This window comes from Saimiri boliviensis, chromosome 3 (assembly GCF_048565385.1).
Source record: "Saimiri boliviensis isolate mSaiBol1 chromosome 3, mSaiBol1.pri, whole genome shotgun sequence".
NCBI lineage: Eukaryota > Metazoa > Chordata > Mammalia > Primates > Cebidae > Saimiri > Saimiri boliviensis.
This window is the reverse complement of record NC_133451.1, coordinates 75,858,842-75,885,652: the sequence shown is the minus strand read 5'-3', so window position 1 is coordinate 75,885,652 and position 26,811 is coordinate 75,858,842. Positions and strand designations below refer to the sequence as shown.

The following is a 26,811-nucleotide window of genomic DNA, read 5'->3' as shown; positions in this document are numbered from 1 at the left end:
TCTCATCTCTGTTAATAAATTGAGAGGGTGGTGCCACATGGTGTCTAAGAGAGGGTGTACATTATGAGGCAGGAGTTTCTCAGCCCTGGTTTTGCATCAGAATCATCTGCCGAGAGAGATGCCTGCTGTCTGGCCCCCATCTCTGATGCAGTTGGACGTTTAAGATCTCAGGTGACCGCAGTGCGCAGCCAGGGTGGAGAACCACTGCACTTGCCTGAAAGGGCTTGGGGTTGGACTGGTCTGGTGCTGGAGTTCTGGCTTTATCACTTGGAGGTCGCAAGGCATTTATGTAATGTCTCTGGGCTTCAGTTTTGCAAATAGGTAAAATGGAAATTGTGATATCTACCTCATAGGAGTGAAACAGGAGAATTAGGTACATTGGTAAAGTGACAGCCCAGGGCAAGCCGTCAGTGAGTCTCTACTCCCTTCTGACTTTCTGATAGGCGGGGATGTTCCTCACCCGTTGATGGACATGTGGATGATTTCTGCCTTTTGGCTATTGTGATAATACTGCTATGAATGTGGACGTATAAGTATATGTTTGAATCCTATCACTGCTCTCAATTCTTTTGGGTAAACACCTAGAAGTGGAATTGCTGGAGCAAATGGTAAGTTTATGTTTTATGTTTCCTTCCATTCATCAGATCCTCTTTTCCAGCCTCAGGGCTTTGCATCTATGAGTCCCTCTGCCTGATCTTGCTTCCTCTGAACCTTGCTCAGTTGACTTCTCCTTATAAGCATTAGCCTAAATTCTTGCTGCTTTTGCAAAACTTTCTCTGGTCCCCCAAACTAAATTATCTACTTTTCAATCTCTCTTTTATTATTCTGTTTATTGCTCTGCAGCATTTTCCATACTTTGTCGTTATATAGCAAGTAACTTACTTTTCAAACTCCTGTTAAACTCCCATTTCTGAGCTCAGTAGCTGGTACATAATAGTAGCTCTAAGAAGCTGTCTCATTAAATCTTAGCTCTCCTGGCACTCATGTTTATGACAAGCCAAGGCTGAACAGGATGCAGAATGATGGTGTAGGTATTATGGGCAAGGGGTAACTTGCAAGACTTTCAGCTTGTGTTCTGAGCTGGCTAAAAGGACATGATTTATTCAAGTTCCTCCTGCAAGGATGAACTCTGCTTCCAGGGCACAGGCAGTCAGCAGGGGCATTTAGAATGTGGGCTCTTCCTGCCTTAGATTGTATCCTGGCTCTATCACTGTCTAGTTCTCTTCATCTATAAGATGGAAATCATAATGGTACATACCCCCTACACTTGTGGTGAGAATTAAATGAGTTACTGTGCTTACAGAGGGCCTGGCACGTCAAAAGCTCTCAGTCAATGGTAGCTCTTATTATTTATTAACGTTCACTCTGACGCTCTAGAGATATAGATTGTAAGTGAAGGTTAGAGAGCTCTGCCAAGTGCTTCCTTCTGTTGAGCATTCAGGGATGGCTCTAGGAGGGGGCCGTCCATCTCTTTCTCTGATCAGGTCCGGAACTGAGGGAGTTTTACTTTTTGCTTTTTAGCATCTCTCTAGGACTGTTCTCTGTTGTATGGTCAGGAGAGGGTCACTACAATCATTATGATAACAGTGTACCAAACAGGGAAATCAGGACAGATAGGAGGTTGTGCCTTCCACACAGAAGCCAAAAGAGCTTTGGTCTCTGCCTCTTCCCATCCCTGGCTGCTAGAGCTTGGGATTGTGATCCAAGCGTGGGCAATGAGAATTCCTAACCACCAATCCTGTGTGGTCTTGATAGCTTCAGGCATAGGTATAGGGTCAAATAGAGACTCTTCTTGGCCTCTGTCTAAGATTCAAGGGTCCGAGGTCTGACACTTGTCTGATGGTGGCAAGTATCAAGGGGTGATGGTCCCTGTGGGAACATCCCAGGCCAATGGTTGGTTTTTGATTGCTTTGTTCTGCTTTGTGACGGGTCTATTTTATTTTAAGAAAATATATATAATAACAAAATCCAATGGGAATTCAGTAATTTTTTTTAAATAATGGGTTTTGGAGCTATGACTCATATACTGTACAATGCACCTATTTAATGTATACAAGTCATTTTAGTATATTTGCAGAATTGTGCAACTATCCCTAAAATAAATTAAAAAAAAAAACTTAATTTTCAAACTCCTGTTAAACTGCCAGTTCTGAGCTCAGTGGGATAAAAAATTTATTTTAGGGATAAAAAGTTTATTTTATCCCTAAAATAAATGTAGGGATAGTTGCACAATAAACCCATTAGCAGTCACTCCCCTCTTCCCCTTGCCTCCACCCCCTACCCCATGCAACACCAGCCTGCTTACTTTCCCTATAGATGGTAAACTATTTTGCAATCAGGATTTAAGATGTACCTTCCTTCCATGAAGGGAAGGTTCCTGCCTATGTCTTACATTAAAGTTATCTATCATTGCATAACAAATCACTCCCAATTCTAGCAGTGTAAAACAAAATATATTTATTTTCTTACAGTTTTTGTGGGGTAGGAATCCAGGTACAGCTTAGCTGGATCTTCTGCCCCAAGATCTCTCATGAGGCTACAGTGTGTTGGTCAGGGCTGCAGTCTTGCCTGAAGGCTCCACTGAGGAAGGATCTGCTTCCAAGCTCACTCACGTAGTTGTTGGTAGGATTTGGTTCCTTGAGGGCTGTTGGATTGGGGACTTCATTTCCTTACTGACTGTTGGCTGGAGGAACCCTCAATTCTTTGCCACATGGGCCTCCCCAGCATGGCAGCTTGCGCTATCAAAGCCAGCTCAAGAGAGAATGTGCTAGCAAACAAAAGTCACAATCTTTTGTAAACTAATCGTGGAACTGCCATTCCCTCAATATTGCTATATGCTTTTGATTAGAAGCGAGTTACTAACAGGGAAGAGACTACACAAGGCCGTGCATGCCTGGAGATGGGGAGCACATGGACCATCTTAAAGGCAGCATAGCCTATCTTGCAGACCATCCCTGAGTTCTCTAGGCTGCTTCATAGATTTTTTAATCCCTGCTTTTGTTTTTTTGCTTCAGCTGACTCTTGTTTGCATTCAGACTGCCACACTTGTTTGTTGCTTACAGTTCTGTCATCTTGTGATTCTGTTATCTTTCGATTCAGCACCTTTCTCTGTACGGTATGAGCTACTTGGTAAAGTATTTGACATGGCCCATTACTCCTTTTATCCCCTCAAAGTCACCAGTTCTGTGTCTGAATATTTCATTACCTCAGAGCTAGCTACTCAGTATCCATCTGAACACTTGTTTGAATATGAGTCTCCACAAAGATCCTAGAAGAGAAATTAAGAGCAGAGAATTAGCACTGTCAGAATAGGAAAACTGAATCCTGTTAATGGGACAGCTGATAAGTCTTCACATTCAGCCCAGGGTTTTTGTGGGTTTTCCTCATTTGGGTCATGACCAGAGGGTTGGTTTCCTCCCAAGAGCTTCGGCAGAATTTAAGCATCAGAAATCCAGTACAAACTAGTTTAAGCAAGGAAACAGAGTTTGTTAGCTCTAGTAACTAGGACATACTGTGGAGGCTCCCAGGATCAAAAGAATGACGGAGCTCCTGGTCAGCAAGCAGTGGCTTAAAGCAGATTTGGCTCTTGTGAGCCTCTTCATTGTCTTTGTGCCTCACTTTCTTGGCCTCAAGATTTGCTATCATATTATCAGGTTTCTTTAGCTGGGTCATAATGTCATCTTTGGTAAATACAGCTTCAGCTTTGAGCCTGAAAAGGGAGAAGGATTGGCTCAGGTGTTTATTCTCATGGCCAGGAAGATGAGGCACTATGTTAGGCCAGGGCCAGGTCACATAGCCAAATTCCAGTTGCCGGGAGGACCGTGGGAAAGCAGCAGCCACCACTGCACGGTACAGGCGCTGCCTTGAGCCCCTGTTGGTGCCATAGGGATGGACAGACAACCATGCAAGTGGTCCCTAAATTACTGGAGATTCCCAAAAGGACAAGACAGTGTCTCTGGTAAAGGCCTGACTGGGAAATGTGGATTAGAGGGATCCTTTTTTAGCCAGTGTTTTTCATGGAGTTTTGGAATTAATTTTATTGCACCCAAAGTTCAGCCTACTGGCAAAATAGAATCACATTGAATTTTTCCATTCTAGATTTTACTTGTTCCCTAACTACTTGACAGTTGAAAAAAATTGTTAGTAGAGACAAAAAGGTCAGGGATGACAAGGAAAATGACTGTCCATTTCATGGACTCATGACCAAGGTTAAATTACAATAACAAAGGACGCCAGAGCTTTTTATTTACTGCTGCTTTCTGTGATTTGTGGGCAGATCGTTGTTTTCTGCTTTTAATCTTTCAAGTAAGGAATGGTTTGTAATGTCCATGAAAACCACATGTATTCAGGGACCTCTTAATCTTACAGTTAAGGGTAAATCTTGTTTTTAGAACCATGTAAATATAGATTGAGATCAAGATCAGTCAAACACTTCTGGAAAATGTAATATTGTGCTCTCTTTAAATATGTATATTGACACTGATAATGGGCACTGCCACTTAGAAACACGATTTTCACATAACACTCACCCTGGCATAGGTGCCAATTAAGAGGTGACATACAGCTCAGTCTCTGCTGTGCCAAGAGCATACGGGTGAAATTGAATTGTGAATGTACATTGACACGGTTGTGACTTTGCATTAAGACTGGCAAGAAACATTAGCAAATAAAAGATTTGTTTGATGTAGGGAAAAATATTCAAAGGTCAAAGTTTGCTGAAGAAAGTTCTCTGCTTCCGCCTGGTACTGGGATGCTACAAATCGTAAAAAGGCTGTCTCTTCTCAAGTTATTGATTTTTCGTGTTACAGAGTCCTCCCCTGCCACCATTCCGCGTGTGTCCCTGTTCAGGAGAGAAAAAGCATGGGGGCTGTTTGAAAGCTCGGGGACCGTTGTTGACGTTGTCCCTGCTTGTGTCTTGCAGCCTACTTCTGCTTCCTCCTGACCGCTCTGGGTGTGACAGCTGGTGCCCATCGCTTGTGGAGCCACAGGTCCTACAAGGCCAAGCTGCCTCTGAGGATATTTCTGGCTGTCGCCAACTCCATGGCTTTCCAGGTGGGGATGGCGGGTCCTCTCTGTGTTGGGTACCCAGTGTAGATAGCAGTATGGGAGGAGGGGAAAGATGGGCTGACATCCCTCCACCCCCATCCTAGGCTTGGTGTTCAGGCCCCAAGCACACCCAGTCTGTCCCAAGTTTTTATCTCGTGGTAGTTTTTAGATACAGTAAAATGTTTGTGCCCTAAGGCATGCTGAACTACAGAGGGGAAAGGAGACTCCTCTATCCAGAACCCATGCTGTGAACATACCCCGAAAACCTCAACATGTGTCTAGCCCTAACCAGGGGCCAAGTTCTGTGATGAGCACACTGATGTGCATGTAGTATTTGATCCGCATAGTAGCCCTGTGAGCTAGATGTTACACCTGTCTCCATTTTACAGACGAGGAGAATGAGATTCAGTGAAGTTAAAGAACCTGCCCAAATCATATGCCTACAGAATAGTACATTCGGGGGTAGGCGACTGCAGGCCCGCCTGACTCCAAGTCATTGCTCTTACAAAATCTAATACTGAGGTTGCCCTACAAGGTCGTGGTGGAAAGACTATTCCATCTGAAGTTTGAAGACTCAGGATTTTACTCTGCTGGCTGCTGGCTGTGAATCACTTCCTCAACTTCAGTTTCTTTGTAAAAATAAGAATAAAACTTCATCCTCAGGGTTGTTGCAAAATCAATGAAAACTGCAAGGAGCTATAAAAATGTAAGAGACGGCCATCTCTGCCCTAGGATTAGGCCATATTCTTTAGGGCTATTCGAGTCCCAGACCATTTCCCACCTCCTTGGGTACTTTCCTTGGGTACTTTTGGTTTGGGCATGGATCTCTGTTTTCCCACTTCCTAATCTGGGTGAGAACAACTTGTGTTCAAAATTTCTGCCCACATATGAGTGCAGATGATTCCAGGCCCCATGCATTTACCCACTGGGGAGGAATAGTGACTGCCAAAAGTGCTTAGAGTCCAGGGAAACAGGTGACCCAGGAGCTTCCCTGTGGCCCTCAGACACACAGCTCGTGTGGCCACCTCTGCCATGGGCCTCCCATTCCTATGAGATAAGCTGATGCCGAATATTTCTCTAAGTGCTCTTGTAGTTCAGAATTCATTTCCTTGTTTTAGGCTTCCCTCATACAGTGTGACTTTTCATAAAGCACATAGGATATAACACAATAGATCAATTAGGAAATGCCACTGGTGGTGTGTATATATACTGCTTGTAATTCAAGCACAGTCAGGAATTAGTACGAGGGTCCTAGGAAATAAGCTATTATGTACTTATATAGGTACATAATAGGACGTGCACAACTAGGGAGTGGTTGGCAGCTTCCCAGTTTCATGGCCTTTTGTTCACCACTGCAAGTGTGAACTGTGTGTACTTTATTTTGACTTCAACCATCTTACTTCAGTGTTGTGCTTTCAAAATAATAATTGACTTAGGTCTTAGATGACATTTAGGACCTAACTGGGTAATTTTCTTTTTTTTTTTTTTTGAGACGGAGTTTCGCTCTTGTTACCCAGGCTGGAGTGCAATGGCGTGATCTCGACTCACCGCAACCTCCGCCTCTTGGGTTCAAGCAATTCTCCTGCCTCAGCCTCCTGAGTAGCTGGGACTACAGGCGTGCGCCACCATGCCCAGCTAATTTTTGTATTTTTAGTAGTGACGGGGTTTCACCATGTTGATCAGGAGGGTCTCGATCTCTCGACCTCGTGATCCACCCGCCTCGGCCTCCCAAAGTACTGGGATTACAGGTGTGAGCCACCGTGCCCGGCCAATAATTTTCATATATTGTGTTCAAGCAGTCCATTCTTTATAGCCTCCAAAGACACACTCATGTCATTATAAAATGTTTCTATTGGAACTTTTTCCAAGATAAATAGCTTGTAACTGAAGCTTAAAACTCTGATTTTTCTTTTCGTCGTGAAACTATTTGTTTATAACTCAAAATCTGAAAACCTAAGTTTTCTTAACAAAACACCACATAACAGAATTTAGACTGTGATATTAAATTTATTTTAGGGAGAAAGTACACTATAGATGGAAGTACCCAGGTCCTGGAATAAATGCTTGGCCTTTCTGCAAGTATCAGTTCCTTTATCTGCAAGGGGATGATAATAATATTTGCCTCACAGAGTTGTTGGGAGGATTAAATAATGAATAAAAAGTGTCAAGCTTATAGTAGCATTTGGTGAATATTGTTCTCCCCTTCTCTTTTATGAGAATTGATATATTGTTTACTTGGCTTCTGTATGTTAATATCTATCATATAGAAAACAATTAATGATTGTTAGGAAAATAAAAAATGAACAGCTTTAAAATGTAGTTTTAGAAACCGTCAAATTTGAACTATCCATACTTTTTCAAGGCCCACATTTGTAATGGATTTTTAAGAATTCATTCAACAAACATTTATTGAACACCTACTATGTGGCAGGCACTGAGAAGGCACAGCGAGAATAACAATAAGCCAAGAGTCACAAGCCTCGCCTTCGTGGAGCTTTTCTGTCTAGCAGGTTATTAGAATCCCCAGCTTCCCGGTGGAAATTTCAGTGCTTCCTGGGCTTGGGGTTGTATAACAATGTCACTTTAGACCTAGGTCAAAGGCATTTGTAACATCAGCATAGGGCCAGTTTCCGTAACATGCAGAACTGTGTCAGTGGGAGAGAACTAGAACAGAACTAGAGCTAGTCGCTGTCTAGAACAGTTGGTTGAAACCACTTAACCCTGTGAGAAGAACAACCTGGGGAAGTGTTAAAATGCTATGCTCTGCCAGTGTAGGGTGGTGACTTACAACCCCGACTTAATGCAGTCATTGATTCAGTTTCCCTTTGATAATCCAGGGGTTTTTAAAGACAGCTTTAAAGATTCTCTGTCTTCTCTCCTTCACCCAAATGGTTGTGCTGTTGACCAAAATGGACAAGTCATGCCATAGTTGTCTCAGTTTGGGATCAGCAGGGCTTTTGCTAGATGCTGTAAACAAGACCTTGATCATTAAGAACAGTGTTCTTAAAGTTGAAACTTAAACATTTTAAATCCTTTTCTTTTTCTTCTATAGAAGATGTGTGTATGGGGCTGAGGGGTGATAGTGGGAAAAGTGGAGATACTTTTACTCTAAAAAGATGATGATGGGCCGGGTGTGGTCTCTCACGCCTGTAATCCCAGCACTTTGTGAGGCTGAGGCAGGTGGATCATCTGTGATCAGGAGTTCGAGAGCAGCCTGGCCAAAATAACAAAACCCCGTCTCTTCTAAAAATACAAAAATTAGCCAAGCATGGTGGTGCATGCTTGTAGTCCTATATCTACTTGGGAGGCTAAGCCAGGAGAATCATTTGAACCCAGGAAGTGGAGGTTGCAGTAAGACAAGATCATGCCACTGCAGTCCAGCCTGGGCCACAGAGAAGAAAAGCATCCATCTCAAGAAGGAAAAAAAAAAAAAAAAAAAGATGATGATGGGGCAGGAATGTCTGACAAGAAGCTGTAAAATCCTCTGTCCCATCTGAACCCTTGCATTCAGCAGAGACCCACTGAGTTCCTCTCTGGTCCATCCTCCTTCCTTACCAGTAGGATGAAGTCAACCTAAAGACTGCTTGCAACTTCCTTATAATTTGCTCCAAGTCAAATATGGACCCAGATAAGAGATTCCTGTTCTCCAAGAGTTAAGTTTTCACAAGCAAGAGCCAGGATTCGGATTTGTGCTGTCACACTCATGCATCTACTCCTGCTGGCTGCATCTGCGTCTCTCACAGACCCAGACCAACCAAAAGCACCTGCTAGATGCTTCAGCCTACTCCCTCATGGTGCAGAGTTCCTCATCAGGTCATGGTAATGAGGCATTGGATTGAGAGATGGAAGAGAACTAAAGGGATTTAGCCTAAATTCTCATATTTTACAGAGGAGTAAACAGAGAATACCGGTGACTTCTCAAAGTTCACACAGCTAATGACTGGATGGACAGACTGAAACCCCAGTCTCCTGAATCAGGCCACCCATTGCATATTCTTATGTGATGTCCTACAGTGTGATTTCTAAATAACATAGAGTTGAGTCTTGTTTTTTTTTTTTAATTTTGTTTTTTAAATCCTCTCTGACAGTCTCTTTTAACTGGTATAGTTGGACTAATATCTATCAAGTTACCAATTATTGATATAGTTGGATCAATATCTACCAAGTTTCTGTTTTCCATTTGCTGCTCTTCTTCTTAATTGATTTGTGTATTCTACTCTTTTTGTATAAGTCTATTTCTCTTTTCTTTTAGCGTACCAATTATACTTCTTTTTAAAAAACTTTCATGGGTTGCCCTAGACTTTAGAATATACATTTACAACTAATCTAAACCCACTTTCAAATCACACTATACCGCTTCATAGTGGTAATCTGCAGTAGCGCAAGTACCTTATAACAGTATTCCCAATTTCTCCCTCCTATCTCTTATGACATTGTTATCATTCATTTTACTTATCCATAAGCTATAATCACTAAACAAATTGTTACTATTATTATTTTGAACAAACTGTTATGTGTTAGATTAAGAATAAGAAAAATAAAAGTTTCTATTTTACCTTCACTTAGCCATATGTAGATCTGGGTTTCTGATATAATTTTTCTTCTCTCTGAAGAGCTCCTTTTACAGCACATCAAAAAGCTTATCCACCACAATCAAGTCAGCTTCATCCCAGGGATATGCAAGGCTGGTTCAACATCCACAAATCTATAAACGTAACCCACCGTATAAACAGAAACAAAGACAAAAACCACATGATTATCTCAATAGATGCAGAGAAGGCCTTTGACAAAGTTCAGCAGCTCTTTATGCTAAAAACTCTCGATAAACTAGGTATTGATGGATCATATCTCAAAATAATAAGAGCTATTTATAACAAACCCACAGCCAATATCATATTGAATGGGCAAAAGCTGGAAGCATTCCCTTTGAAAACTGGCACTAGACAAGGATACCCTCTCTCACCACTCCTATTCAACATAGTCTTAATTGGAAGTTCTGGCTAGGGCCCATCAGGCAAGAGAAAGAAATGAAGTGTGTTCAAATAGGAAGAGAGGACATCAAATTGTCCCTGTTTGCAGATGACGTGATTGTATATTTAGAAGACTCCATTGTCTCAGCCCCAAATCTCCTTAAGCTGATAAGCAACTTCAGCAAAGTCTCAGGATACAAAATCAATGTGCAAAAATTGCAAGCATTCCTATACACCAATAATAGAGAGCCAAATCATGAGTGAACTCCCATTCACAATTAATACAAAGAGAATAAAATACCTAGGAATACAACCTTTCACCATTTTTTGCAAGGCAGGTATACTGGTGACAAATCCCGTCAATTTTGGTTTGTCTGAGAAAGTCTTTTTTTTTTTTTTTTCTTTTTCTTTAAGAGACAGGGTCTTGCTCTGTCATCGAGGCTGGAGTACAGTGGTGCGATCATGGCTAACTGCAGCCTTGAACTCCTGGGCTTAAGTACCCCTCCCCCCTCAGCCTCCCTAGTAGCTAGGATTATAGGCATTTAGCACTACACCAAGCTTGAGAGTCTTTATTTCTACTTTATTTTCGAAGAATAATTTTGCTGGGTACAGAATTCTAGGTGGGTGGGTTTTTCTCTTTCAACACTTAAATCTTTTATTTCACTCTCCTTGCTTGCATGGTTTCTAAAGAAGAGTCTGGTGTAATTCTTCTCACTCCTCTCTAGGTAAGGAGGTATTTTTTCTGCTTTGGCTTCTTTGAAGATTTTCTCTTCATCTTTGATTTTCTGCAGTTTGAATATGATAATGCTTCAGTGTAGGGTTTTTTTTGGTATGTCTCCTGCTTGGGATTTTCTGAATTTTCTGGATTGTGGTTTTGTGCTTGTCATTAATTCAGAAAACTCTCAGCCATTATTACTTAAATATTTTCTTCCTTTTTTTTTTTTGGGAGACAGAGTCTCACTTTGCCTGGGCTGGCAGTGGCGTGATCTCTGAAACTTCCACCTCCCAGGTTCAAGAGATTCTCATGCCTCAGCCATCCAAGTAGCTGGGATTACAGGCATTCACCAACATACCCTGCTAATTTTTACATTTTTTAGTAAAGACAGGGCTTCACCATGTTGACCAGGCGGGTCTCGAACTCCTGCCCTCACATGATCTGTCTGCTTCGGCCTCCCAAAGTGAAGGGATTACAGGCATGAGTCAGTAAAACCCAGCCTGTTCCTTTTGTTTTGTTTTCTTTTGTTTTTTTTTGAGATGGAGTCTCTGTTGCCCAGGCTGGAGTGCAGTGGTGTGATCTCGGCTCACTGCAACCTCTGCCTCCTGGGTGCGAGTGATTCTCCTGCCTCAGCCTTTCGAGTAGCTGGGACTACAGTCACCAGCCACCACGCCTGGCTAATTTTCTTTCTTTTTTTTTTTTTTTTTTTTTTTTTTTTTTTTTAGTAGAGATGGAGTTTCACCATATTGGCCAGGCTGGTCTCGAACTCCTGACCTTGTGATCCGCCCGTCTCGGCCTCCCAAAGTGCTAGGATTACAGACATGAGCCACCACACCCAGCCTAGCCTGTTCCTTTTTTTATTCTCCTTCTGGTATTCCCATTGCACATGTTACACCTTTTATAATTGTCCCACAGCATAGATTTTTTTAAATTATTTTTTATTATTTCCATAGATTTATTTTTTATTATTTCCATCCTTTCTCTTTTCATTTCAGTTTGGAAAGTTTCAATTAATATAGCTTCAAGCTCACTGATTGTTTCCTCAGCCACGTCTAGTCTGCTGATGAGCCCATCAAAGGTATTTGCCATTTGCTACAGTTTTTAACTTCTAGCGCTTCCCTTTCATTCTTTGAGTTTCTGTCTGCCTTCATTGCCCATCTGTTTCTGAATGTTGTCCACTTTTCCATTAGAGCCCTTAGCATTTTAATCATAGTTGTTTAAAATTCTGGTCTGATAATTTCAACATCTCTGCCATAAGTGAGTCTGGTTCTGATGTTCGCTTTGGGTTTTTAGATTATGCCTTTGCCTTTTAGCATGCTTTGTAATTTTTTTGTTGAAAGCTGCATATGATGGACTGGGTGAAAGGACTTGAGGTAAATAGGCCTTTAGTGTGAGATTTTGTTTATCTGGCTAGGAATTAGGCTGTGTTTATTGGAGTTTATGGTAAACAGGCCTTTATTGTGAGGTTTTTATGTTTATCTGGCTGGGGATTAGGCTGTTATTTGCTGTAGCTGTTGTGGCAGAGGCTAACATTTCCTCTAGAGTCCTTGCTTTTATCTCCCTTATTGTCTGGGTTTTCCTAGATACTTCTTAAATAGGGTCTAAGGCTTTCAGTTCTTTCCATTGTAATACCTTGCAATTATACTGGAGCCCTGTGTGGTGATAGGTGGGGGAAGAGGAGAAGCATTCTAGAGAGTCAGCATTCTATGATTAGGTCTCAGTCTTTTATGTGCCTGAGTTGAGTATTTTCCTCCCCCCAGGTTGATTAGGCTTTGGTAAACTCAGTTGGTTAGGCTCTGGTAAAATAGTTTCTCTCGAGGACAGGGCTTGTTAAGGAGAACAGAAAGCTCTGGATGTATTTCAAAATGATTCAGTTTCTCCTCCTCTTGTGGGAAGAACAGGGGACTTTTCTTAGATCTTCATAATGAGAATTTGGTAGGGGTTTTAGAGGTAAAATTCATGAAAGTATTGGGCCTTTTAAGACTAGACACCCTTGAAGTTTTTAACTCTCAAGATGTCCACACTGAGCCTCCAGCAACTCATCAGCTACAGTTTAAAGAGTTCCTGCCCAGACAGGCTCTCGCTGCGGGCTGCTTTCTGCTCTTGGGCTTGTGCTTCTGGTAAGCTGTGATTCTGGTCAGCCAGCTGTGCATTGCCTGTCTCTAGTTTTTGAGGCAACAGTTTGTCTTGTAATCTTAATTCTTTAGAGGATAGAAGAAGAGTTGTTGATGTTCAATTTGTTCAGCTTTTTCTTATTGTGAAGATAGAAGTGATGACTTCTAAGTGATGACTTCCTTACATGTTGGACCAGGAAGTAGAAGCCACAGTGTATTATGATTGGACCAAACTTTACATAAAAAGATGTTGAGTAAATCATGCAATAATGGATCATGAACTTTGGCAAGAATATGATAATCACAACAATAGTAAAATGAAGCAATTATTGAGTGCTAACTTCATACCAGCTCTTCATTAAGTACTTTAATAGTCATTGATAGGCTGGGCACAGTGGCTCACATCTGTAATTGTAATCCTAGCACTTTGGGAGGCAGAGGCAGGCAGATACTTGAGGTCAAGAGTTGAGACCAGCCTGGCCAACGTGGTGAAATCCAGTCTCTATTAAAAATACAAAATTAGGGCCAGGTGTAGTGATTCACACCTGTAGTCCCAGCACTTTGGGAGGCCGAGATGGGCACATCACTTGAGGTTGGGAGTTTAAGACCAGCCTGACCAACATGGTGAAACCCGATCTCTACTAAAAATACAAAATTAGCCAGGTGTGGTGGCGCACGCCTGTAAACTCAACTACTTGGGAGGTTGAGGCAAGAGAATCATATGAACCCCAGAAGCGTAGGTTGCCATGAGCCAAGATCTTGCCATTGCACTCCAGCCTGGTCAATAAGAGTGAAACTCTGCCTGTAATCCAAGCACTTTGGAGGCCAAGGCGGGCGGATCACCTGAGGTCAGGAGTTCAAGACCAGCCTGACTAACATGGTGAAAACCCCTCTTTTTTTTTTTAAAAAAAAAAAAAAAAAAAAAAAAGAGTGAAACTCTGTCTCAAAAACAACAACAAAATTAGCCAGGCATGGTGATGTGTGCCTGTAGTCCCAGCTACTTGGGAGGCTGAGACATGAGAATTGCTTGAATCTGGGAGGTGGAGGTTGCGGTGAGTTGAGATTGTGCCACTGTACTAAAAAAAAAAAAAAAAAAAAAAGTCATTGATAATGCCCCTGCAAGGTAGTACTGCTATTTTTTTCATCTGATAGGTGAGAAAACAGAAAAGTGGTTATGTAACCTGTCCAAGGACATTTAGATTTATGTGACAGTTTTATGTGACTGAAGAGGGGTTTAAATGTAGTCATCTGGACTCCAGAGGTCACCTTTTTACTGCTGTGCCGTAATGCAGAAGTAGTCTTCAGTCTTTATGGCACCAGAGACCAGTTTCATGGAAGACAATTTTTCCATAGCTGGGGGGATGGTTTCAGGATGATTCAAATATGTAACATTTATCATTAGATTCTCATACCAGTCCATTGCCCGGAGGTTGTGGACCCCTGCTCCAAGGCTTCTCCCAGTGTCCAGGTACACATTTATCCTTTCATTCAGCGAAAACATGTGTTCAGCATTGTTCCAGGCATAGGAGAACAAGACAGACAAGGTCCCTGTCCTCAAAACGTGTATATTACAGCAGGAGAGAGAGCAAATGAACAAACAAATAAATGTATTCAGAGCGAGAAGGATATAAAGAATTAAACAGAGTAATGTGACATAAAGGGCCGGGGTGGGGCATCTTTAGAAAGTGTGGTCAGGGAAGACCTTGCTGGGAAGGTGGCGTCAGCGCTGAGACCTGAAGGCGAGGACTGTAGGGGAAGAGCATCCAGACAGAGGGAGGAGCCAAAGTGAAAGCAGGAACTAGGATGCTGTGTTTAGGGAGCAGGAAGATGGCCAGTGTGGCTGGTCCATTTGAGTGCAAGGCCAGAGTGGGGCACGGAGGCCACATCAGTGCACAGCTGTGTCAGGCAGAGTTCAGATTTTGTTCTAAATATCACAGGAAGGCACTGCCAGGTCTTAGGGAGTGACATGGCCTTACTCATTTCCATGGCTTGAGTAACCCTCAGACCACAGTCAGGAGACCCCAGAGATTTTGTGCCAGGCTCAAGATCATAGGCCATTCCCCAAAGCTGGGTCTCTGTGGGGTGTGCATGTCAAGGAGGGAGACTGGTATGCAAGGCAGCATTGTCAAGTACAGCTCGCGCTGTTAGCTGCAGCATGCAGTGGCAGTTGTGTAGAAGAGAACAAAGCACCAGAACAGTAGTGCCGCTCAGGAATCCTTAATCTTACGTAGCTCTCTGCGGGTTCTAAGTCTCCCTTCAGAAATCCTGTATCTTCTTTAGCTATGAGCCCAAGCCGCTGATGTACAGCTTTTCTTGTGCACAGAAGAAACAGATTTGCCTTCCTCCTTTCCATATGCATGGGTGTCGTTAGTTTTCTCCTCTGTGTAAACGGGCAGCAGCAGAAGCGGTCCTGACCCAGATGCCCTGACAGGTTTTCCTGGTGTGATTTTGGAAGATGATTTGCACATCATGCCTCACATTGTTTTATTCCACAGCATTTCATCATCTTGGGCACATCTGGAACCTTTGGAAGTCATGTAAAAAGAGCAAATAGCTTGGTTGTCTCTGAGCAGTGAAGATGGTGATTTATCAATTCATTAAAGTGTTGTCATTCCATGCGTGCTGCATTGTAACCCCTTCCATCATGAGGCTACTCCGACAGATAAAATGGTGCAGGTGGAGGTGGCCAAGTGAGAGAGCAAGAAAGAGAGAGGGGGAGAGAGAGAGAGAGAGAGAGAGAGAGAGAGAGAGAGAGAGAGAGAAAGGAATCTAGGAAACTCTCCAGAGGCTGCTGCGTGGGGCACGGCGTTTTCTTTCTGCACTTACCTGGCAGGATTAACTATATTTCCTACCAACAAAAATGTATCTATTAGGGCAGAAAATGAAATTGCCCCATCCTTACTTGCTTATTTGTTGGGGACCTAGGTCAGTGAAAGTAGATGAGATGGAAGAAATTACCTAAGGAAATGAACCTCAAGGGAATGAAAGTGTGACAGTCTGAGCAAGAGAGTGATTCGACGGATGAATGGACCAATCAACGAGGCTAGTCTGTTTCTCACAGCGCCGTCTCCAGATACAGTGGGAACTCTCTAATGCAGATCCTACCTGTACAATGGATACATTTCTAATCACTTGAAGGCGATTAGATTTTTATAAACTTAAAAAAACACAATACTTTAAAGAGTTTTTATTTAAAGAAATAGTAGAGAGAATTTTTGTAAGCAAATAACTATCAGATTTTACGTTAGGTTAGCCCAGCATCCCGTATTGGAAGAAAATACTGTTGTTGAAGGTGAATTCCACTTGCAGTCCTGTCAGTTGGAAATCTATTTGGAAACATATTTTCAAGCTATGTGTTTCATCCTGTCTTCTTTTCCTAAAAATCTTGAGAGGTGCTGTACACGGTGAACCTCCTTAACTATGTATTTTCTCCCAACCTCTCTTTCTCTTAGAACCACAGAAGGTTAGAGCTGGGGAACCTTAGAAGCCACGAATATAATTCTTTTTCTAATAGCTGAAGAAACTAAGGCCCAAATGTCTAAGCTTATTTTTGTTTATTTTCCCACATCATCTCCAAAAATGTTTATGGACATGGAAGAAGACTGTGTTGCAGTGCGATTCCTTGAGAAGCCATTTCTCCCTGTACCTGTCACCAGCCATTTGGGCTGAGACAGCACATTGTCATTGCGTATTCTTTGCTCCATGGCTCTCCTGCCAGACGCTCTTATGCTGCTGCTTTCTAGGTTTCCCAACCCACTGATTATTTTGCATTTTGGCTGATTTCTCCCCCAGCTGCCTTCATTTGCATTTTTCCGAAATCAAATCAAATCTCATTGTAATAATTTCTATTCCAATTTCTAACCTCTTTAGATCCATCTGTGTTATTCCTCTGTCCTCAATGATGTCTGCAGCACCTCCTAATTTAGTACCAATCAGAAATGTTATTAACAAAATGTGTAAGCCTTGTTCCCAGTCATTAATGAAAATACCAAATGAAACAGATCTAGCAGACACGGTGGGGCCTTCTGTTAGTGGCCTATTCCCCACCCCCTCATTAGCTGCTGAACTGTTTTTCATCATTGGTCCTTGTTTATCAAAGTTCAGGCTTTTAAATCATCCTGTTCCAATTCCTATTAATGCCACCCAGCGCTCTTGTCACAGGATTATCTCACGAATGTTGCCTCAGAGCTTTATCAAGCTCCAAAGATATGATATCTACAGGAGTCATTGAATCAGCAATTTTAATTACTGATAGTATTTATTGAGTTTCAGATACCAAATGGACATTTCTAGCTTTGCTTTTAAAAGCTCTTTTAGAAGGCAGAAACATTTGATTAATTTTACCGTCTTCCATTTGAATCTTTCATAGCTTTTCGTGTCAATCTGCTGTTTAATCACCGTTACGTTTAAAAGTGCCTATGTGTAAGAAGTGGCCCTTGAATGAGGAGCTTACAATCTGATCGAGCTGGCTAGACTTTGTGCAGTAAAGACTCTTGTAAAAAGACAGTGTGGAGTGAAATGGCTCAGGAGCGTCACACCGACTCTTAGGGCTGCAGAAATTTGAATATAGGCTGGGATCGTTGGAGAAAGCCTACTGCAGAAGGGGAAGTTTGAGTTGGACATGAAAAGGATTTGCTTAGACAAAGAAGAGGAGGGCAGGGAAAACAACTGAGCAGAGGTAGGGAGAGAGGAATGATCAGAACATACTGTGTGAGATCACAGCATAGTGAGAAAATCATCCTGATTGAAGAAGTAAGCTGATAGGGTATAGTGCATTACAAATATGGCTACCCATGTGACGTCTCTCATTGGATGTTTGTTAGGCTTCTCAAACTCAGCATGCTCCAAATCACAGTTGTAACTCTACCTTCTCCCCAAAAACTGTACTTCTCCTAGTCTGGGTGTCATCCATGATTTCTCTGTTTCCCTAATTACCCCTCACCAATTTTTAAGCCAGTCCCTTCAGTTCTACTGCTAAATTATATCTTGAGTCTACACTTCCCATTTTTACTACCTTCCAGTTTGAGATCAATTTTTTTCCTAGGCTATTGCAAAAGCCTCTGGAACTGGTCTTCCTGATTCAATGCTTGCCCCTCTCTATATTGTAGCCAGAGAGAGTTTATTGGAAATTAAACTACTCTCCTATAAAATAAATCTATATTTCAGTGGCTTAGCATTGTATTTGGAATGAAATCCAACTCGTTATTCTGTTCTGTGGGGCCCTGCACAATCAGGGCCTTGCACTTCAGTTTTCTGTGTCTACCCCAAGCTGGTGTACTTCAGTATAATTCTGACACTAACCATTCCGCGTTAACATCGGATCCCACAAGTTAAAGGGGATCTTTTACTTGAGTGCCCCACGTGGCTGCCTCTACTTCAGACGCCTGCTACAGGGACTGCAGAACAGCAATGGGGTCCCCAGGCTACCTGTACTTCCAAATGACCAGTGATAAGTTTGGGGATTTCCACAATCTCCTTAGGTTTGTTTGGTAATTCACTAGAACAACAGGCGGAACTCAAGAAAGTGCTGTGCTTAACGATTGCAGTTAACCCTTGAACAGAATGGGTTTGAACTGTGCAGCTTCACTTCTGTGCATGGATTTTCTTCTGCCTCTGCCACCTCGGAGACAGCAAGACCAACCCCTCCTCCTCCTCAGCCTACTCCGTGTCAAGAGGATGAGGATGAAGACCTGTATGATGATCCACTTCCACTCAGTAGTAAATATATTTTCTCCTCTTATGATTTTTTTTCCTGGATCTGCAGAGTTATTGATTCAAAGTCACCACATGGTGGGGGTACAAACATTTGTCAGTCACTGTGCATGCAATTGGTGACATTTTAATTTACAGGCATTTACCACCACAGATATCTTCTTTCATTTAAAAAATAAAATAAAATAAAATGTTCAAAGCCTCTTACAGGCCAAAGGACTAAGAACAAGATCCTCACTCAAATACTCAAGAATTTTCCTGAGGAAAACTCAGGAGGTGGAAACAGCTTTGAACATTTCCCCACCGGCCACAGCAAATAATGCAAAAGTCACAGAGCTTTGGCACCGACAGCATCAACATCTGCACAGGAAGTGGCTCCGCCGCCCAGCAGAAGGCAAGACGATGCCTGTGGGAGCCGTGGGGAAGCATCTGATAACTCTGGGGCCTGGCGTCAGCACAGGGCTGCCAAGCACGGTGTGGGCTTGTGTTAAACTGAAGGGGCAGGTGGGATTTGGGATGACCAGTGGTTCCCACCACAGCCAGAGGCAGCAGACTCAGAACTGTGGAATCCAGCATGCCTGGGTGGACAGTGGACCGAGGACGGTGGCAGAGCGCCTGCGGCTAGGCTGCTGCCCATGCTCTGGAGGTTGTCTCCATCCCGAGAGCCCAGGACAGCAGAAGCAGAGTGTGAGACAGGCCATCCCAGCAGCCAGACCCTGCATAGGGTGCCACGCACCCTGCCCTCTGCATCCCCTCTTGTGATTGGAGGCTGCCTCTGTCTCCTGGACGATGGACATCAAAGCTGTGTCTGGCCAGTGTGTGAAATAGCCAGAGTAAAGGGACTCTCCTCAAATGGAGCCCTACTCAGGGAGGTGACAGGGCTGGGTCTATATAGCCTCTGCCTTCAGCCCCCTCAGCCTTCCCACGCCCAGGAGGACCTCCACGTCTGTATGGGGGACCCCTAGCACTCAAAGAGAACCAGAGGCTGTGGCTGGAACACCCCTGAGTTTGCTCTTGCTCTGGCCAGTGCCCAGCCAGGCTCAGATATGGGCTTGCCTCTCGTCCCAGGGATGTTCCAACACAGGGCCCCATAGAACCTAATGAGGTATGGTTTCATTCCAAATAAAATGCTAAGCCACTGAAATGTTTATTTATTTATTTGTTTTTTACTGGAGAGTAGTTTAATTTCCAATAAGCTTTCTCTGGCTACAATATAGAGAGGGGCAAGCATTGTACCAGGAAGACCAGTTCAGGAGGCTTTTGCAGTAGCCTAGGAGAAAAATTGATCTTGAACTAGAAGGTGGTAGAAATAGGAAGTGTGTAGATTCAAGATATAATTTAGTGGTAGAACTGAAGGGATTGGCTTAAAGATTGGTGAGGGGTAATTAGAGAAATAGAGACATCCAAAGAGGGATGTCATATCAGCATCTCCCAGGAAGAGGTTAGCGTAGAAGTTAGGCATTCAGACAGACCCCACTGCCGGGCAAGGTCAAGGGCACCAAAGCCAAGTATCAGGAGGCACCCATTCTGCAGACCCTTGAGATGCCAACTCTGGCCAGAAAATCCAGAGCACAGGTGCCACTGCATCCCTACAACTGGGAGCAGAGCAAACCCAGCCCTGCCCTCTGTGCCCACCCCACTGGGCAGCAGAGGCCACCCCCATCCAACCAGGGTGTCCGGTCAGGGTCACACCAAGTCCAGAGTCTCTTCTCTCAGGACTTGCAGCGTCTCCTGATACCATGTCTCCTCCTCACTTCCCCAGCCCCAGCCCCAGCCTCAAGGCTTGCCTGGGCTCCCCCCATGTGTAGATCCTCCATATCCCCAGTTGCAGCGTCTCCCCAGGGAAGCCAGCTTGTGGGCTGAGGCAGATCTGAGAGGCTGGGGCCAGGACTCGAACAAGTTTGGAGAAGGTTCCTGAAGGCTGCTGTTCCTCAGTGGGTTGAAGTTTTCCTTCTGATGTGTTTATGAACACATCTTAGGTTCAGGCTGGGTGGGTTTTTGAGAGGAAGTGGGAAAAGACATTTGCCTTTTCCATAACCTTAAAAACATCCTAGACCCAGCCCTTGGGCGTGAAATCCACTGTGCCCCCGCCCCCAGCAGTGGTGAGCCAAATGTCAGCCTGGCTGCCGGGAGAGGCCCATGCAGCCGCTGATGGAGAGCCTGCCACGGGACACAGCCTCTCCACCCAGAGGCTGCAGTTCCTGTTGCCCGTGTGCGGATAACAGGCACCAGTGGCTCTCACACATCTTTTTCCTCCCTGGCTAGCTCAGAAAGGCTTTGGCCCTGGTGGGGTGTGCTGCATGGGGTGTTGGCTTCTCAGGGTGGTGGGTGAAGGATACCCCCACCCCAATATGGCCAGGATCACCAGCACCTGCAGCGGGAGCAGACCAAGAGCTGCATGGGTAGCACTCTGCAGGAAGCAGGTGGTCCTGAGGGCATTGCCCTTGTCCTCGTGAGTGCTCCGAATGCTCACGTCCTCTGAGGACCCGTGGCAGTGGTTGCAGTAAAGCTGTGGCAAGTCCATCATGGCCTCGGTCAGCACAGCCAGGAAGCCCAGAGTCTCCACAAACAGGGCCCAGTTGATGGATGGGTCCTGATCTAGCCTGCCCTGCTGGCGAAGGCCAGGACATACTCCGCATGGTCCCGGAAACTGCTCCAGTGCCAGGAGTGGTGAAGATCCAAGGATTTTATGCTCAGCTCCTTTGCCATGTGGATCTCAGTGCAGAGTTTCATCGTCGGCAACACGGACAACGTCATGATTATGCTCTGCTACAAGATAGGGAAGTGACTCAAAATGCCTTCTAAACCAGAAGAGTGTCCGGAAAACATTAGCCACCAATAGCACCAGACACACACAGATAGAGAAGCCATCGGCATCCTGAGTCCTCTGGATGTGCATGCACAATGGGATCTACAGGACCACCCCTCCAAAGACCATGGCCCCAGCTTTCCCCCAGGAAACCAGCTGGTGCGACAGCATCAGAAGGTCTCTGCTTCCATCTGGAACACTTGTGCTGGCCTGTTGGCCAGCTGACGCCCACCTCTCTAATCACATGGCTGGTCTTTCTGGTGATCTGCTCCCATCTTGAGGCTATCTAGGGGCCCATGAGAGTTGCCTCTTTAGTTTAAGAGTGGTGGAATTTCCTATCACTCAGGAAATTCCAAGAGTTTCTAAAGCTCTGTGCCAAGAACCAAGTACAAAGACCAGATTTATTCTTTATTGTGCCTAATGTGTCTTAGACCTCATCTCAGACCAGGCTTGTCCTAACACCATGCCACCTGCACAATGACTTTCTCTTAGTTCTTAGATTGTTCCAAGTCCCTCCCTGTACCTGAGACAATTGCCCTCTCCCTCCCGCACTTCCACCTCCAACTCCTCTCAACCTGAAGATGACCCAGTTAAAAATGGCCTTGCCGGCCAGGCCCAACAGCCCACACCTCTAACCCCAGCACTTTGGGAGGCCATGGCACGTGGTTCACCTGAGGTCAGGAGTTCGAGACCAGCCTGGCAAACATGGTGAAATCTCGTCTCTACTAAAAATACAAAGATTAGCTGGGTGTTGTGGCAGGTGCCTGTAATCCCAGCTACTTGAGAGGTTGAGGCAGGAGAATTGCTTGAACCCGGGAGGTTGCAATATATTAGCCGAGATCGTGTCACTGCACTCCAGCCTGGGTGACAAGAGACTCCATCTTAAAAAAAAAAAAAAGAAAAAAGAAAAAAAGAATTCCTTGCCTATATTAAGGTCCTCCTTTGTTTAGCTCCTTTATTGGCTTCACAGCTCTAATCTCAGTCTAAAATTATTTCACTTATGTTGACTCAATCAATTTGCTTTATGTTTAGTGTTTGTCTCCTCCGTAAAATATAAACTCCTCAATTGTCCTGTTTGTTCTTTATCTTCTAATGTGTCCTGGTCAGTAAATATTAGTCAAATTAAAGGATAAAATGTGGGGAAGATAAGAACGAGTCCAGCTGAAGAAACCTGTGTGATTTTCAAAAAGAGGAGAAGTTTAGATTTTATAAGAAAAGCAATATGCAGAGATTGTCAAGTAATAAGCCAAAGAATGATAGATATTTGGGGAGTATCAATGGAAGGAGGATGTTAACAGCATGCCAAATGTATTGTGGAGAGGAAAATTACTATAAGAGGGAGGCAGTTAGAAGGTTATTACAGAATCTGAGTAAATTGATAAAGGCCTGAAAGAAATGGAGTGGAAGGGGGAAAGCTGGGATTGTAAAGAAGAGTGCCCATGAAAGTTTTGTTCTTAGCTTTAACTTTTATTTTGAAAATAATTTTTCAGATCTTTTATTTTGAAACTAAGAGGTAAGTTGCAAAAATTCATGAGCTTGTGTATAGCCTTTACCTAGATTCCCCAACTCTTAGAGTACTGCTCATTTGCTTTATTCCCTTGCTTTTTCCTTTCTAGAGACTAGAATAATGGTCACATCACTGACCAGAAACCCTCCAAAACTCAAATTGAAAAGATTTCCAGAAGACCAATTTAATGACCAAGATGACTGTCTATACCACTTTAAAAGTGTATATTATATATGTGGTTTTTTAGAAGTGAAAATCTTATTGGAATACATTCTCATTGTTAAGAGATTCAAACAAAAGAGGAATAGAAGAAAATATGAAACATCCCTTTCCTTTTTTGCAAACTTTAAGTTTTATCAGCACTTTTTAAACTAATAAGGTTGGCTTTTCAACACTTACCTAGCTTCTAAGACCTACGCAGATCAAGTGCCATATGAAGGCTAGGCAGCAGGTAGCAACTTGTCCTCTCAAAGCCACAATTTGCCAGGTGGTGTTGACTGCTGCCAGGCCACTTTGGGGACTTTCTGGGCCATTCTTACAGATTAGCCTATTATCTGGAGAGAAATAACTACTGACCCAGTATCAACAATGGGGAAAGCACAGAATGTTTTTCACTGTTTGAATTGGCATCTGAACTGGAGGAGATTAAGTTTAGACCCCAGAGACAAAGTCTATTTCTACTGAGCCTTACAGTTTCCAAGGAGTAGAGGCACCAGTGTCTTTTTTTATTTGACCCTCTTGATAGAACAGCTCCTTTCCCAGAAACGATGTCATTCAGACACACACACACACACCCCACGCACATGCACATGTGCACACATGCATGCACACACGTATTTTCTACTCTAAAACCTGCCTGTTCAAGCTGACGTGTTGACATGTCGGTCCTGGTTTCTTTTTCACTACCGACTGGAAACAAAGATGTGTTATGAACACAGTGGAATTCCCTTTGGCTGTTTTGAGACTGCCTGGGAAGTTTTTTGTTCTGGAACTTTAAGCAGCCACAAAATTGAATTAAGGGACAGAAAAATCATCTGGGTGTCTGGTTGGGAGCAAGCATCTGTTTCCAGGTAGGCTAGGGGAAAACCAATCAATGATTTTGATTTCAGATCTGTTGAATGGGACAAGCTAAATGCTGTTTACATTTAGCTTTCATCTTGCTAACCAGTAGAAATTATGTGGGCCTTCAAAGACAGTGTCCTCTATTGCCATTTAGATGACGAGATTGAAGAATTTATTTTGAGCATAAAAGGAAGCTGGGGAGTAGTTCTGAAGGAGCAGGTTGCTTCATACCTCACTTCAGTGGAGCTCTTGAGATTGATGACCTTTGCTCAAGTCCCAGATAACACTCGAGGGCTGCGCATGTGGAGAAAAATCACCTCATGATCAATTTCAGTCTCTACAGTCTCAGTGGGACCCCATTTAGGGACGTTATCGATGATGGATAATGAACTAATGGAGGCACAAGACACAATGGGTTCAAGCAAGGACACTGCCACATCACTCGAGGTGTGGTTGGCTGCTTAGTTGCTAATGAGAATAAAGATAGAAGAAGGATGATGTAAAGGTGTATTAACTGACTGGATTGCCAGATGAGTCTTATTGCTTCATCGAGTTTTTCCTAAGGAAGGGTTGCTGGCAGAAGCTGGGTTGTTTTCATTCGGGAATATAGAAATTTTTTTTTTTTTTGAGACAGAGTTTCGCTCTCGTTATCCAGGCTGGAGTGCAATGGCGCGATCTTGGCTCACCGCAACCTCCGCCTCCTGGGTTCAGGCAATTCTCCTGCCTCAGCCTCCTGAGTAGCTCGGATTACAGGCATGTGCCACCATGCCCAGCTACTTTTTTGTATTTTTAGTAGAGACGGGGTTTCACCATGTTGACCAGGATGGTCTCGATTTCCTGACCTCGTGATCCACCCGCCTCGGCCTCCCAGAGTGCTGGGATTACAGGCTTGAGCCACCACACCCGGCCAGAAATGTTTTTAAAAAATCTTGTTTCCCCTGTGTTACAAAAGAATAATCCGTTTATTACAAAAATGTATAAAACACAGACAAAATTAAAAAGTCACGCACAGTCCCACTTCCTAGAGAAAAACCACTGCAAACAGGTTGGCTAAGATATTTCCTTTGTTTTTCCCATGCTCAAACATAACTTTTATTAAAAATGGATTCATATTGTTTTGAGAAGTACTTTTCTCTTTTTTTGCAACAAGGTCTCACTCTGTTGCCCAGGCTGGAGTGCAGTGATGCAATCTCAGCTCACTGCAACTTCCGCCTCCTGAGTTCAAGCGGTTCTCCTGCTTCAGCCACCTGAGTAGCTGGGATTACAGGTACCCACCACCACGCCCGGCTAATTTTTGTATTTTTAGTAGAGACTGGGTTTCACCATATTGGCCAGGCTGGTCTTGAACTCCTGACCTCAAGTGATCCTCCTGCCTTGGCCTCCCAAAATGCTAGGATTATAGGCATGAGCCACTGAGCCCAGCCAAGAAGTACTTTTCTTTTAACTACTTTTCCCTTCATCTTTCTAGGTCAATACTACATACAATAGCCTTTATTTTTTTTTTATTTTTATTTTTATTTTTATTTTTATTTTTATTTTTATTTTTTTGAGACGGAGTTTCGCTCTTGTTACCCAGGCTGGAGTGCAATGGCGTGATCTCGGCTCACCGCAACCTCCGCCTCCTGGGTTCAGGCAATTCTCCTGCCTCAGCCTCCTGAGTAGCTGGGATTACAGGCACGCACCACCATGCCCAGCTAATTTTTTGTATTTTTTAGTAGAGACGGGGTTTCACCATGTTGACCAGGTTGGTCTGGATCTCTCGACCTTGTGATCCACCCGCCTCGGCCTCCCAAAGTGCTGGGATTACAGGCTTGAGCCACCGCGCCTGGCCTGTTGTTAGTTTTTAAATACAAAACTGATAGAATTATTTTTAATAATTTCAGAGTTTACGATCAAACATAAAAGTATTTCTCCTCATTCTTACCTCCCAATTTCACTCCCAGGAGATAACTCTAAGACATTTTTTCTTACTATTTCTTTCTGGAAACTGTATATACATGTATATATAAACTTCCCTTGAATGTGTACACACACACAAGTAGTATTTAATTAATTTATTTATTGTAAGATATTTAATCAAATCTTGTTATGGGGAAATGCAGGTTCTTTCCAAGTTTTGATTGCAGTTAGCATCCTTGTGGTTAATCTTTGCACACAACCATGATTTCTTTAAGATAAATTCTGGAAAATGAATTGTTAGATTAAAAGATATGCTCAATTTTAGGTTTTTTCATATGTAGTGCCCATTTGCCCTTCACAAACTTTCTGCCCATTTTACATTCTCACCAGTAGGCAGCAATGAATTCTTAATTCTTCAGACTTTTAAATTTGAAGTATAATACACACATCAAAAACTGTACACGTGGCTGGGTGTGGTAGCTCATGCCTGAATCCCAGCACTTTGGGACGCTGAAGCAGGAGGATCCCTTGAGCCCAGAAGTTCGAGAACAGCCTGGGTAACATACTGAAACCTCCATCTCTACAAATAATAAAAAAAATTAGCTGGGCATAGTGACATGTGCCTGTGGTCCCAGCTATTGGGAGGCTGAGGTGAGAGAATCGCTTGAGCCGAGGTGGTTGAGGCTGCAGTGAGCCATGATCGTGCCACTGCACTCCAGTCTGGGTGACAGAGAGAGAGCCTGTCTCAAAAAAGAAAAAAGAAAGTGTGTAAGCCATGAGTTAGACTTGCACTGCTCAATGGGGTAGTCACTAGCTGCATGTGGCTACTGAGTACTTGAAATGTGGCTAGCCCATTGAGGTGTGCTACAAGTGAAAAATTTCTCAGACTTGGAGACTTGGTACCAGCAAATTTCTAAGATTTGGTATAAAAAAATAATGTACAGCATCTCAATCGTTTTTATACTGGTTATATGTTG

The 26,811-nt window shown here is 43.4% G+C and overlaps 1 protein-coding gene across 1 annotated transcript in view; it reads left to right on the top strand.

Moving 5' to 3' along the window:
• Positions 1 to 26,811, top strand: part of SCD5 (stearoyl-CoA desaturase 5) — a 171,835-nt gene that overhangs the window by 86,206 nt on the left and 58,818 nt on the right. Inside the window, exon 2 of the mRNA XM_003923955.4 lies at positions 4,922 to 5,052. Coding sequence (XP_003924004.1) covers positions 4,922 to 5,052 — 131 coding nt within the window. The remainder of the gene's footprint in view (positions 1 to 4,921; positions 5,053 to 26,811) is intronic.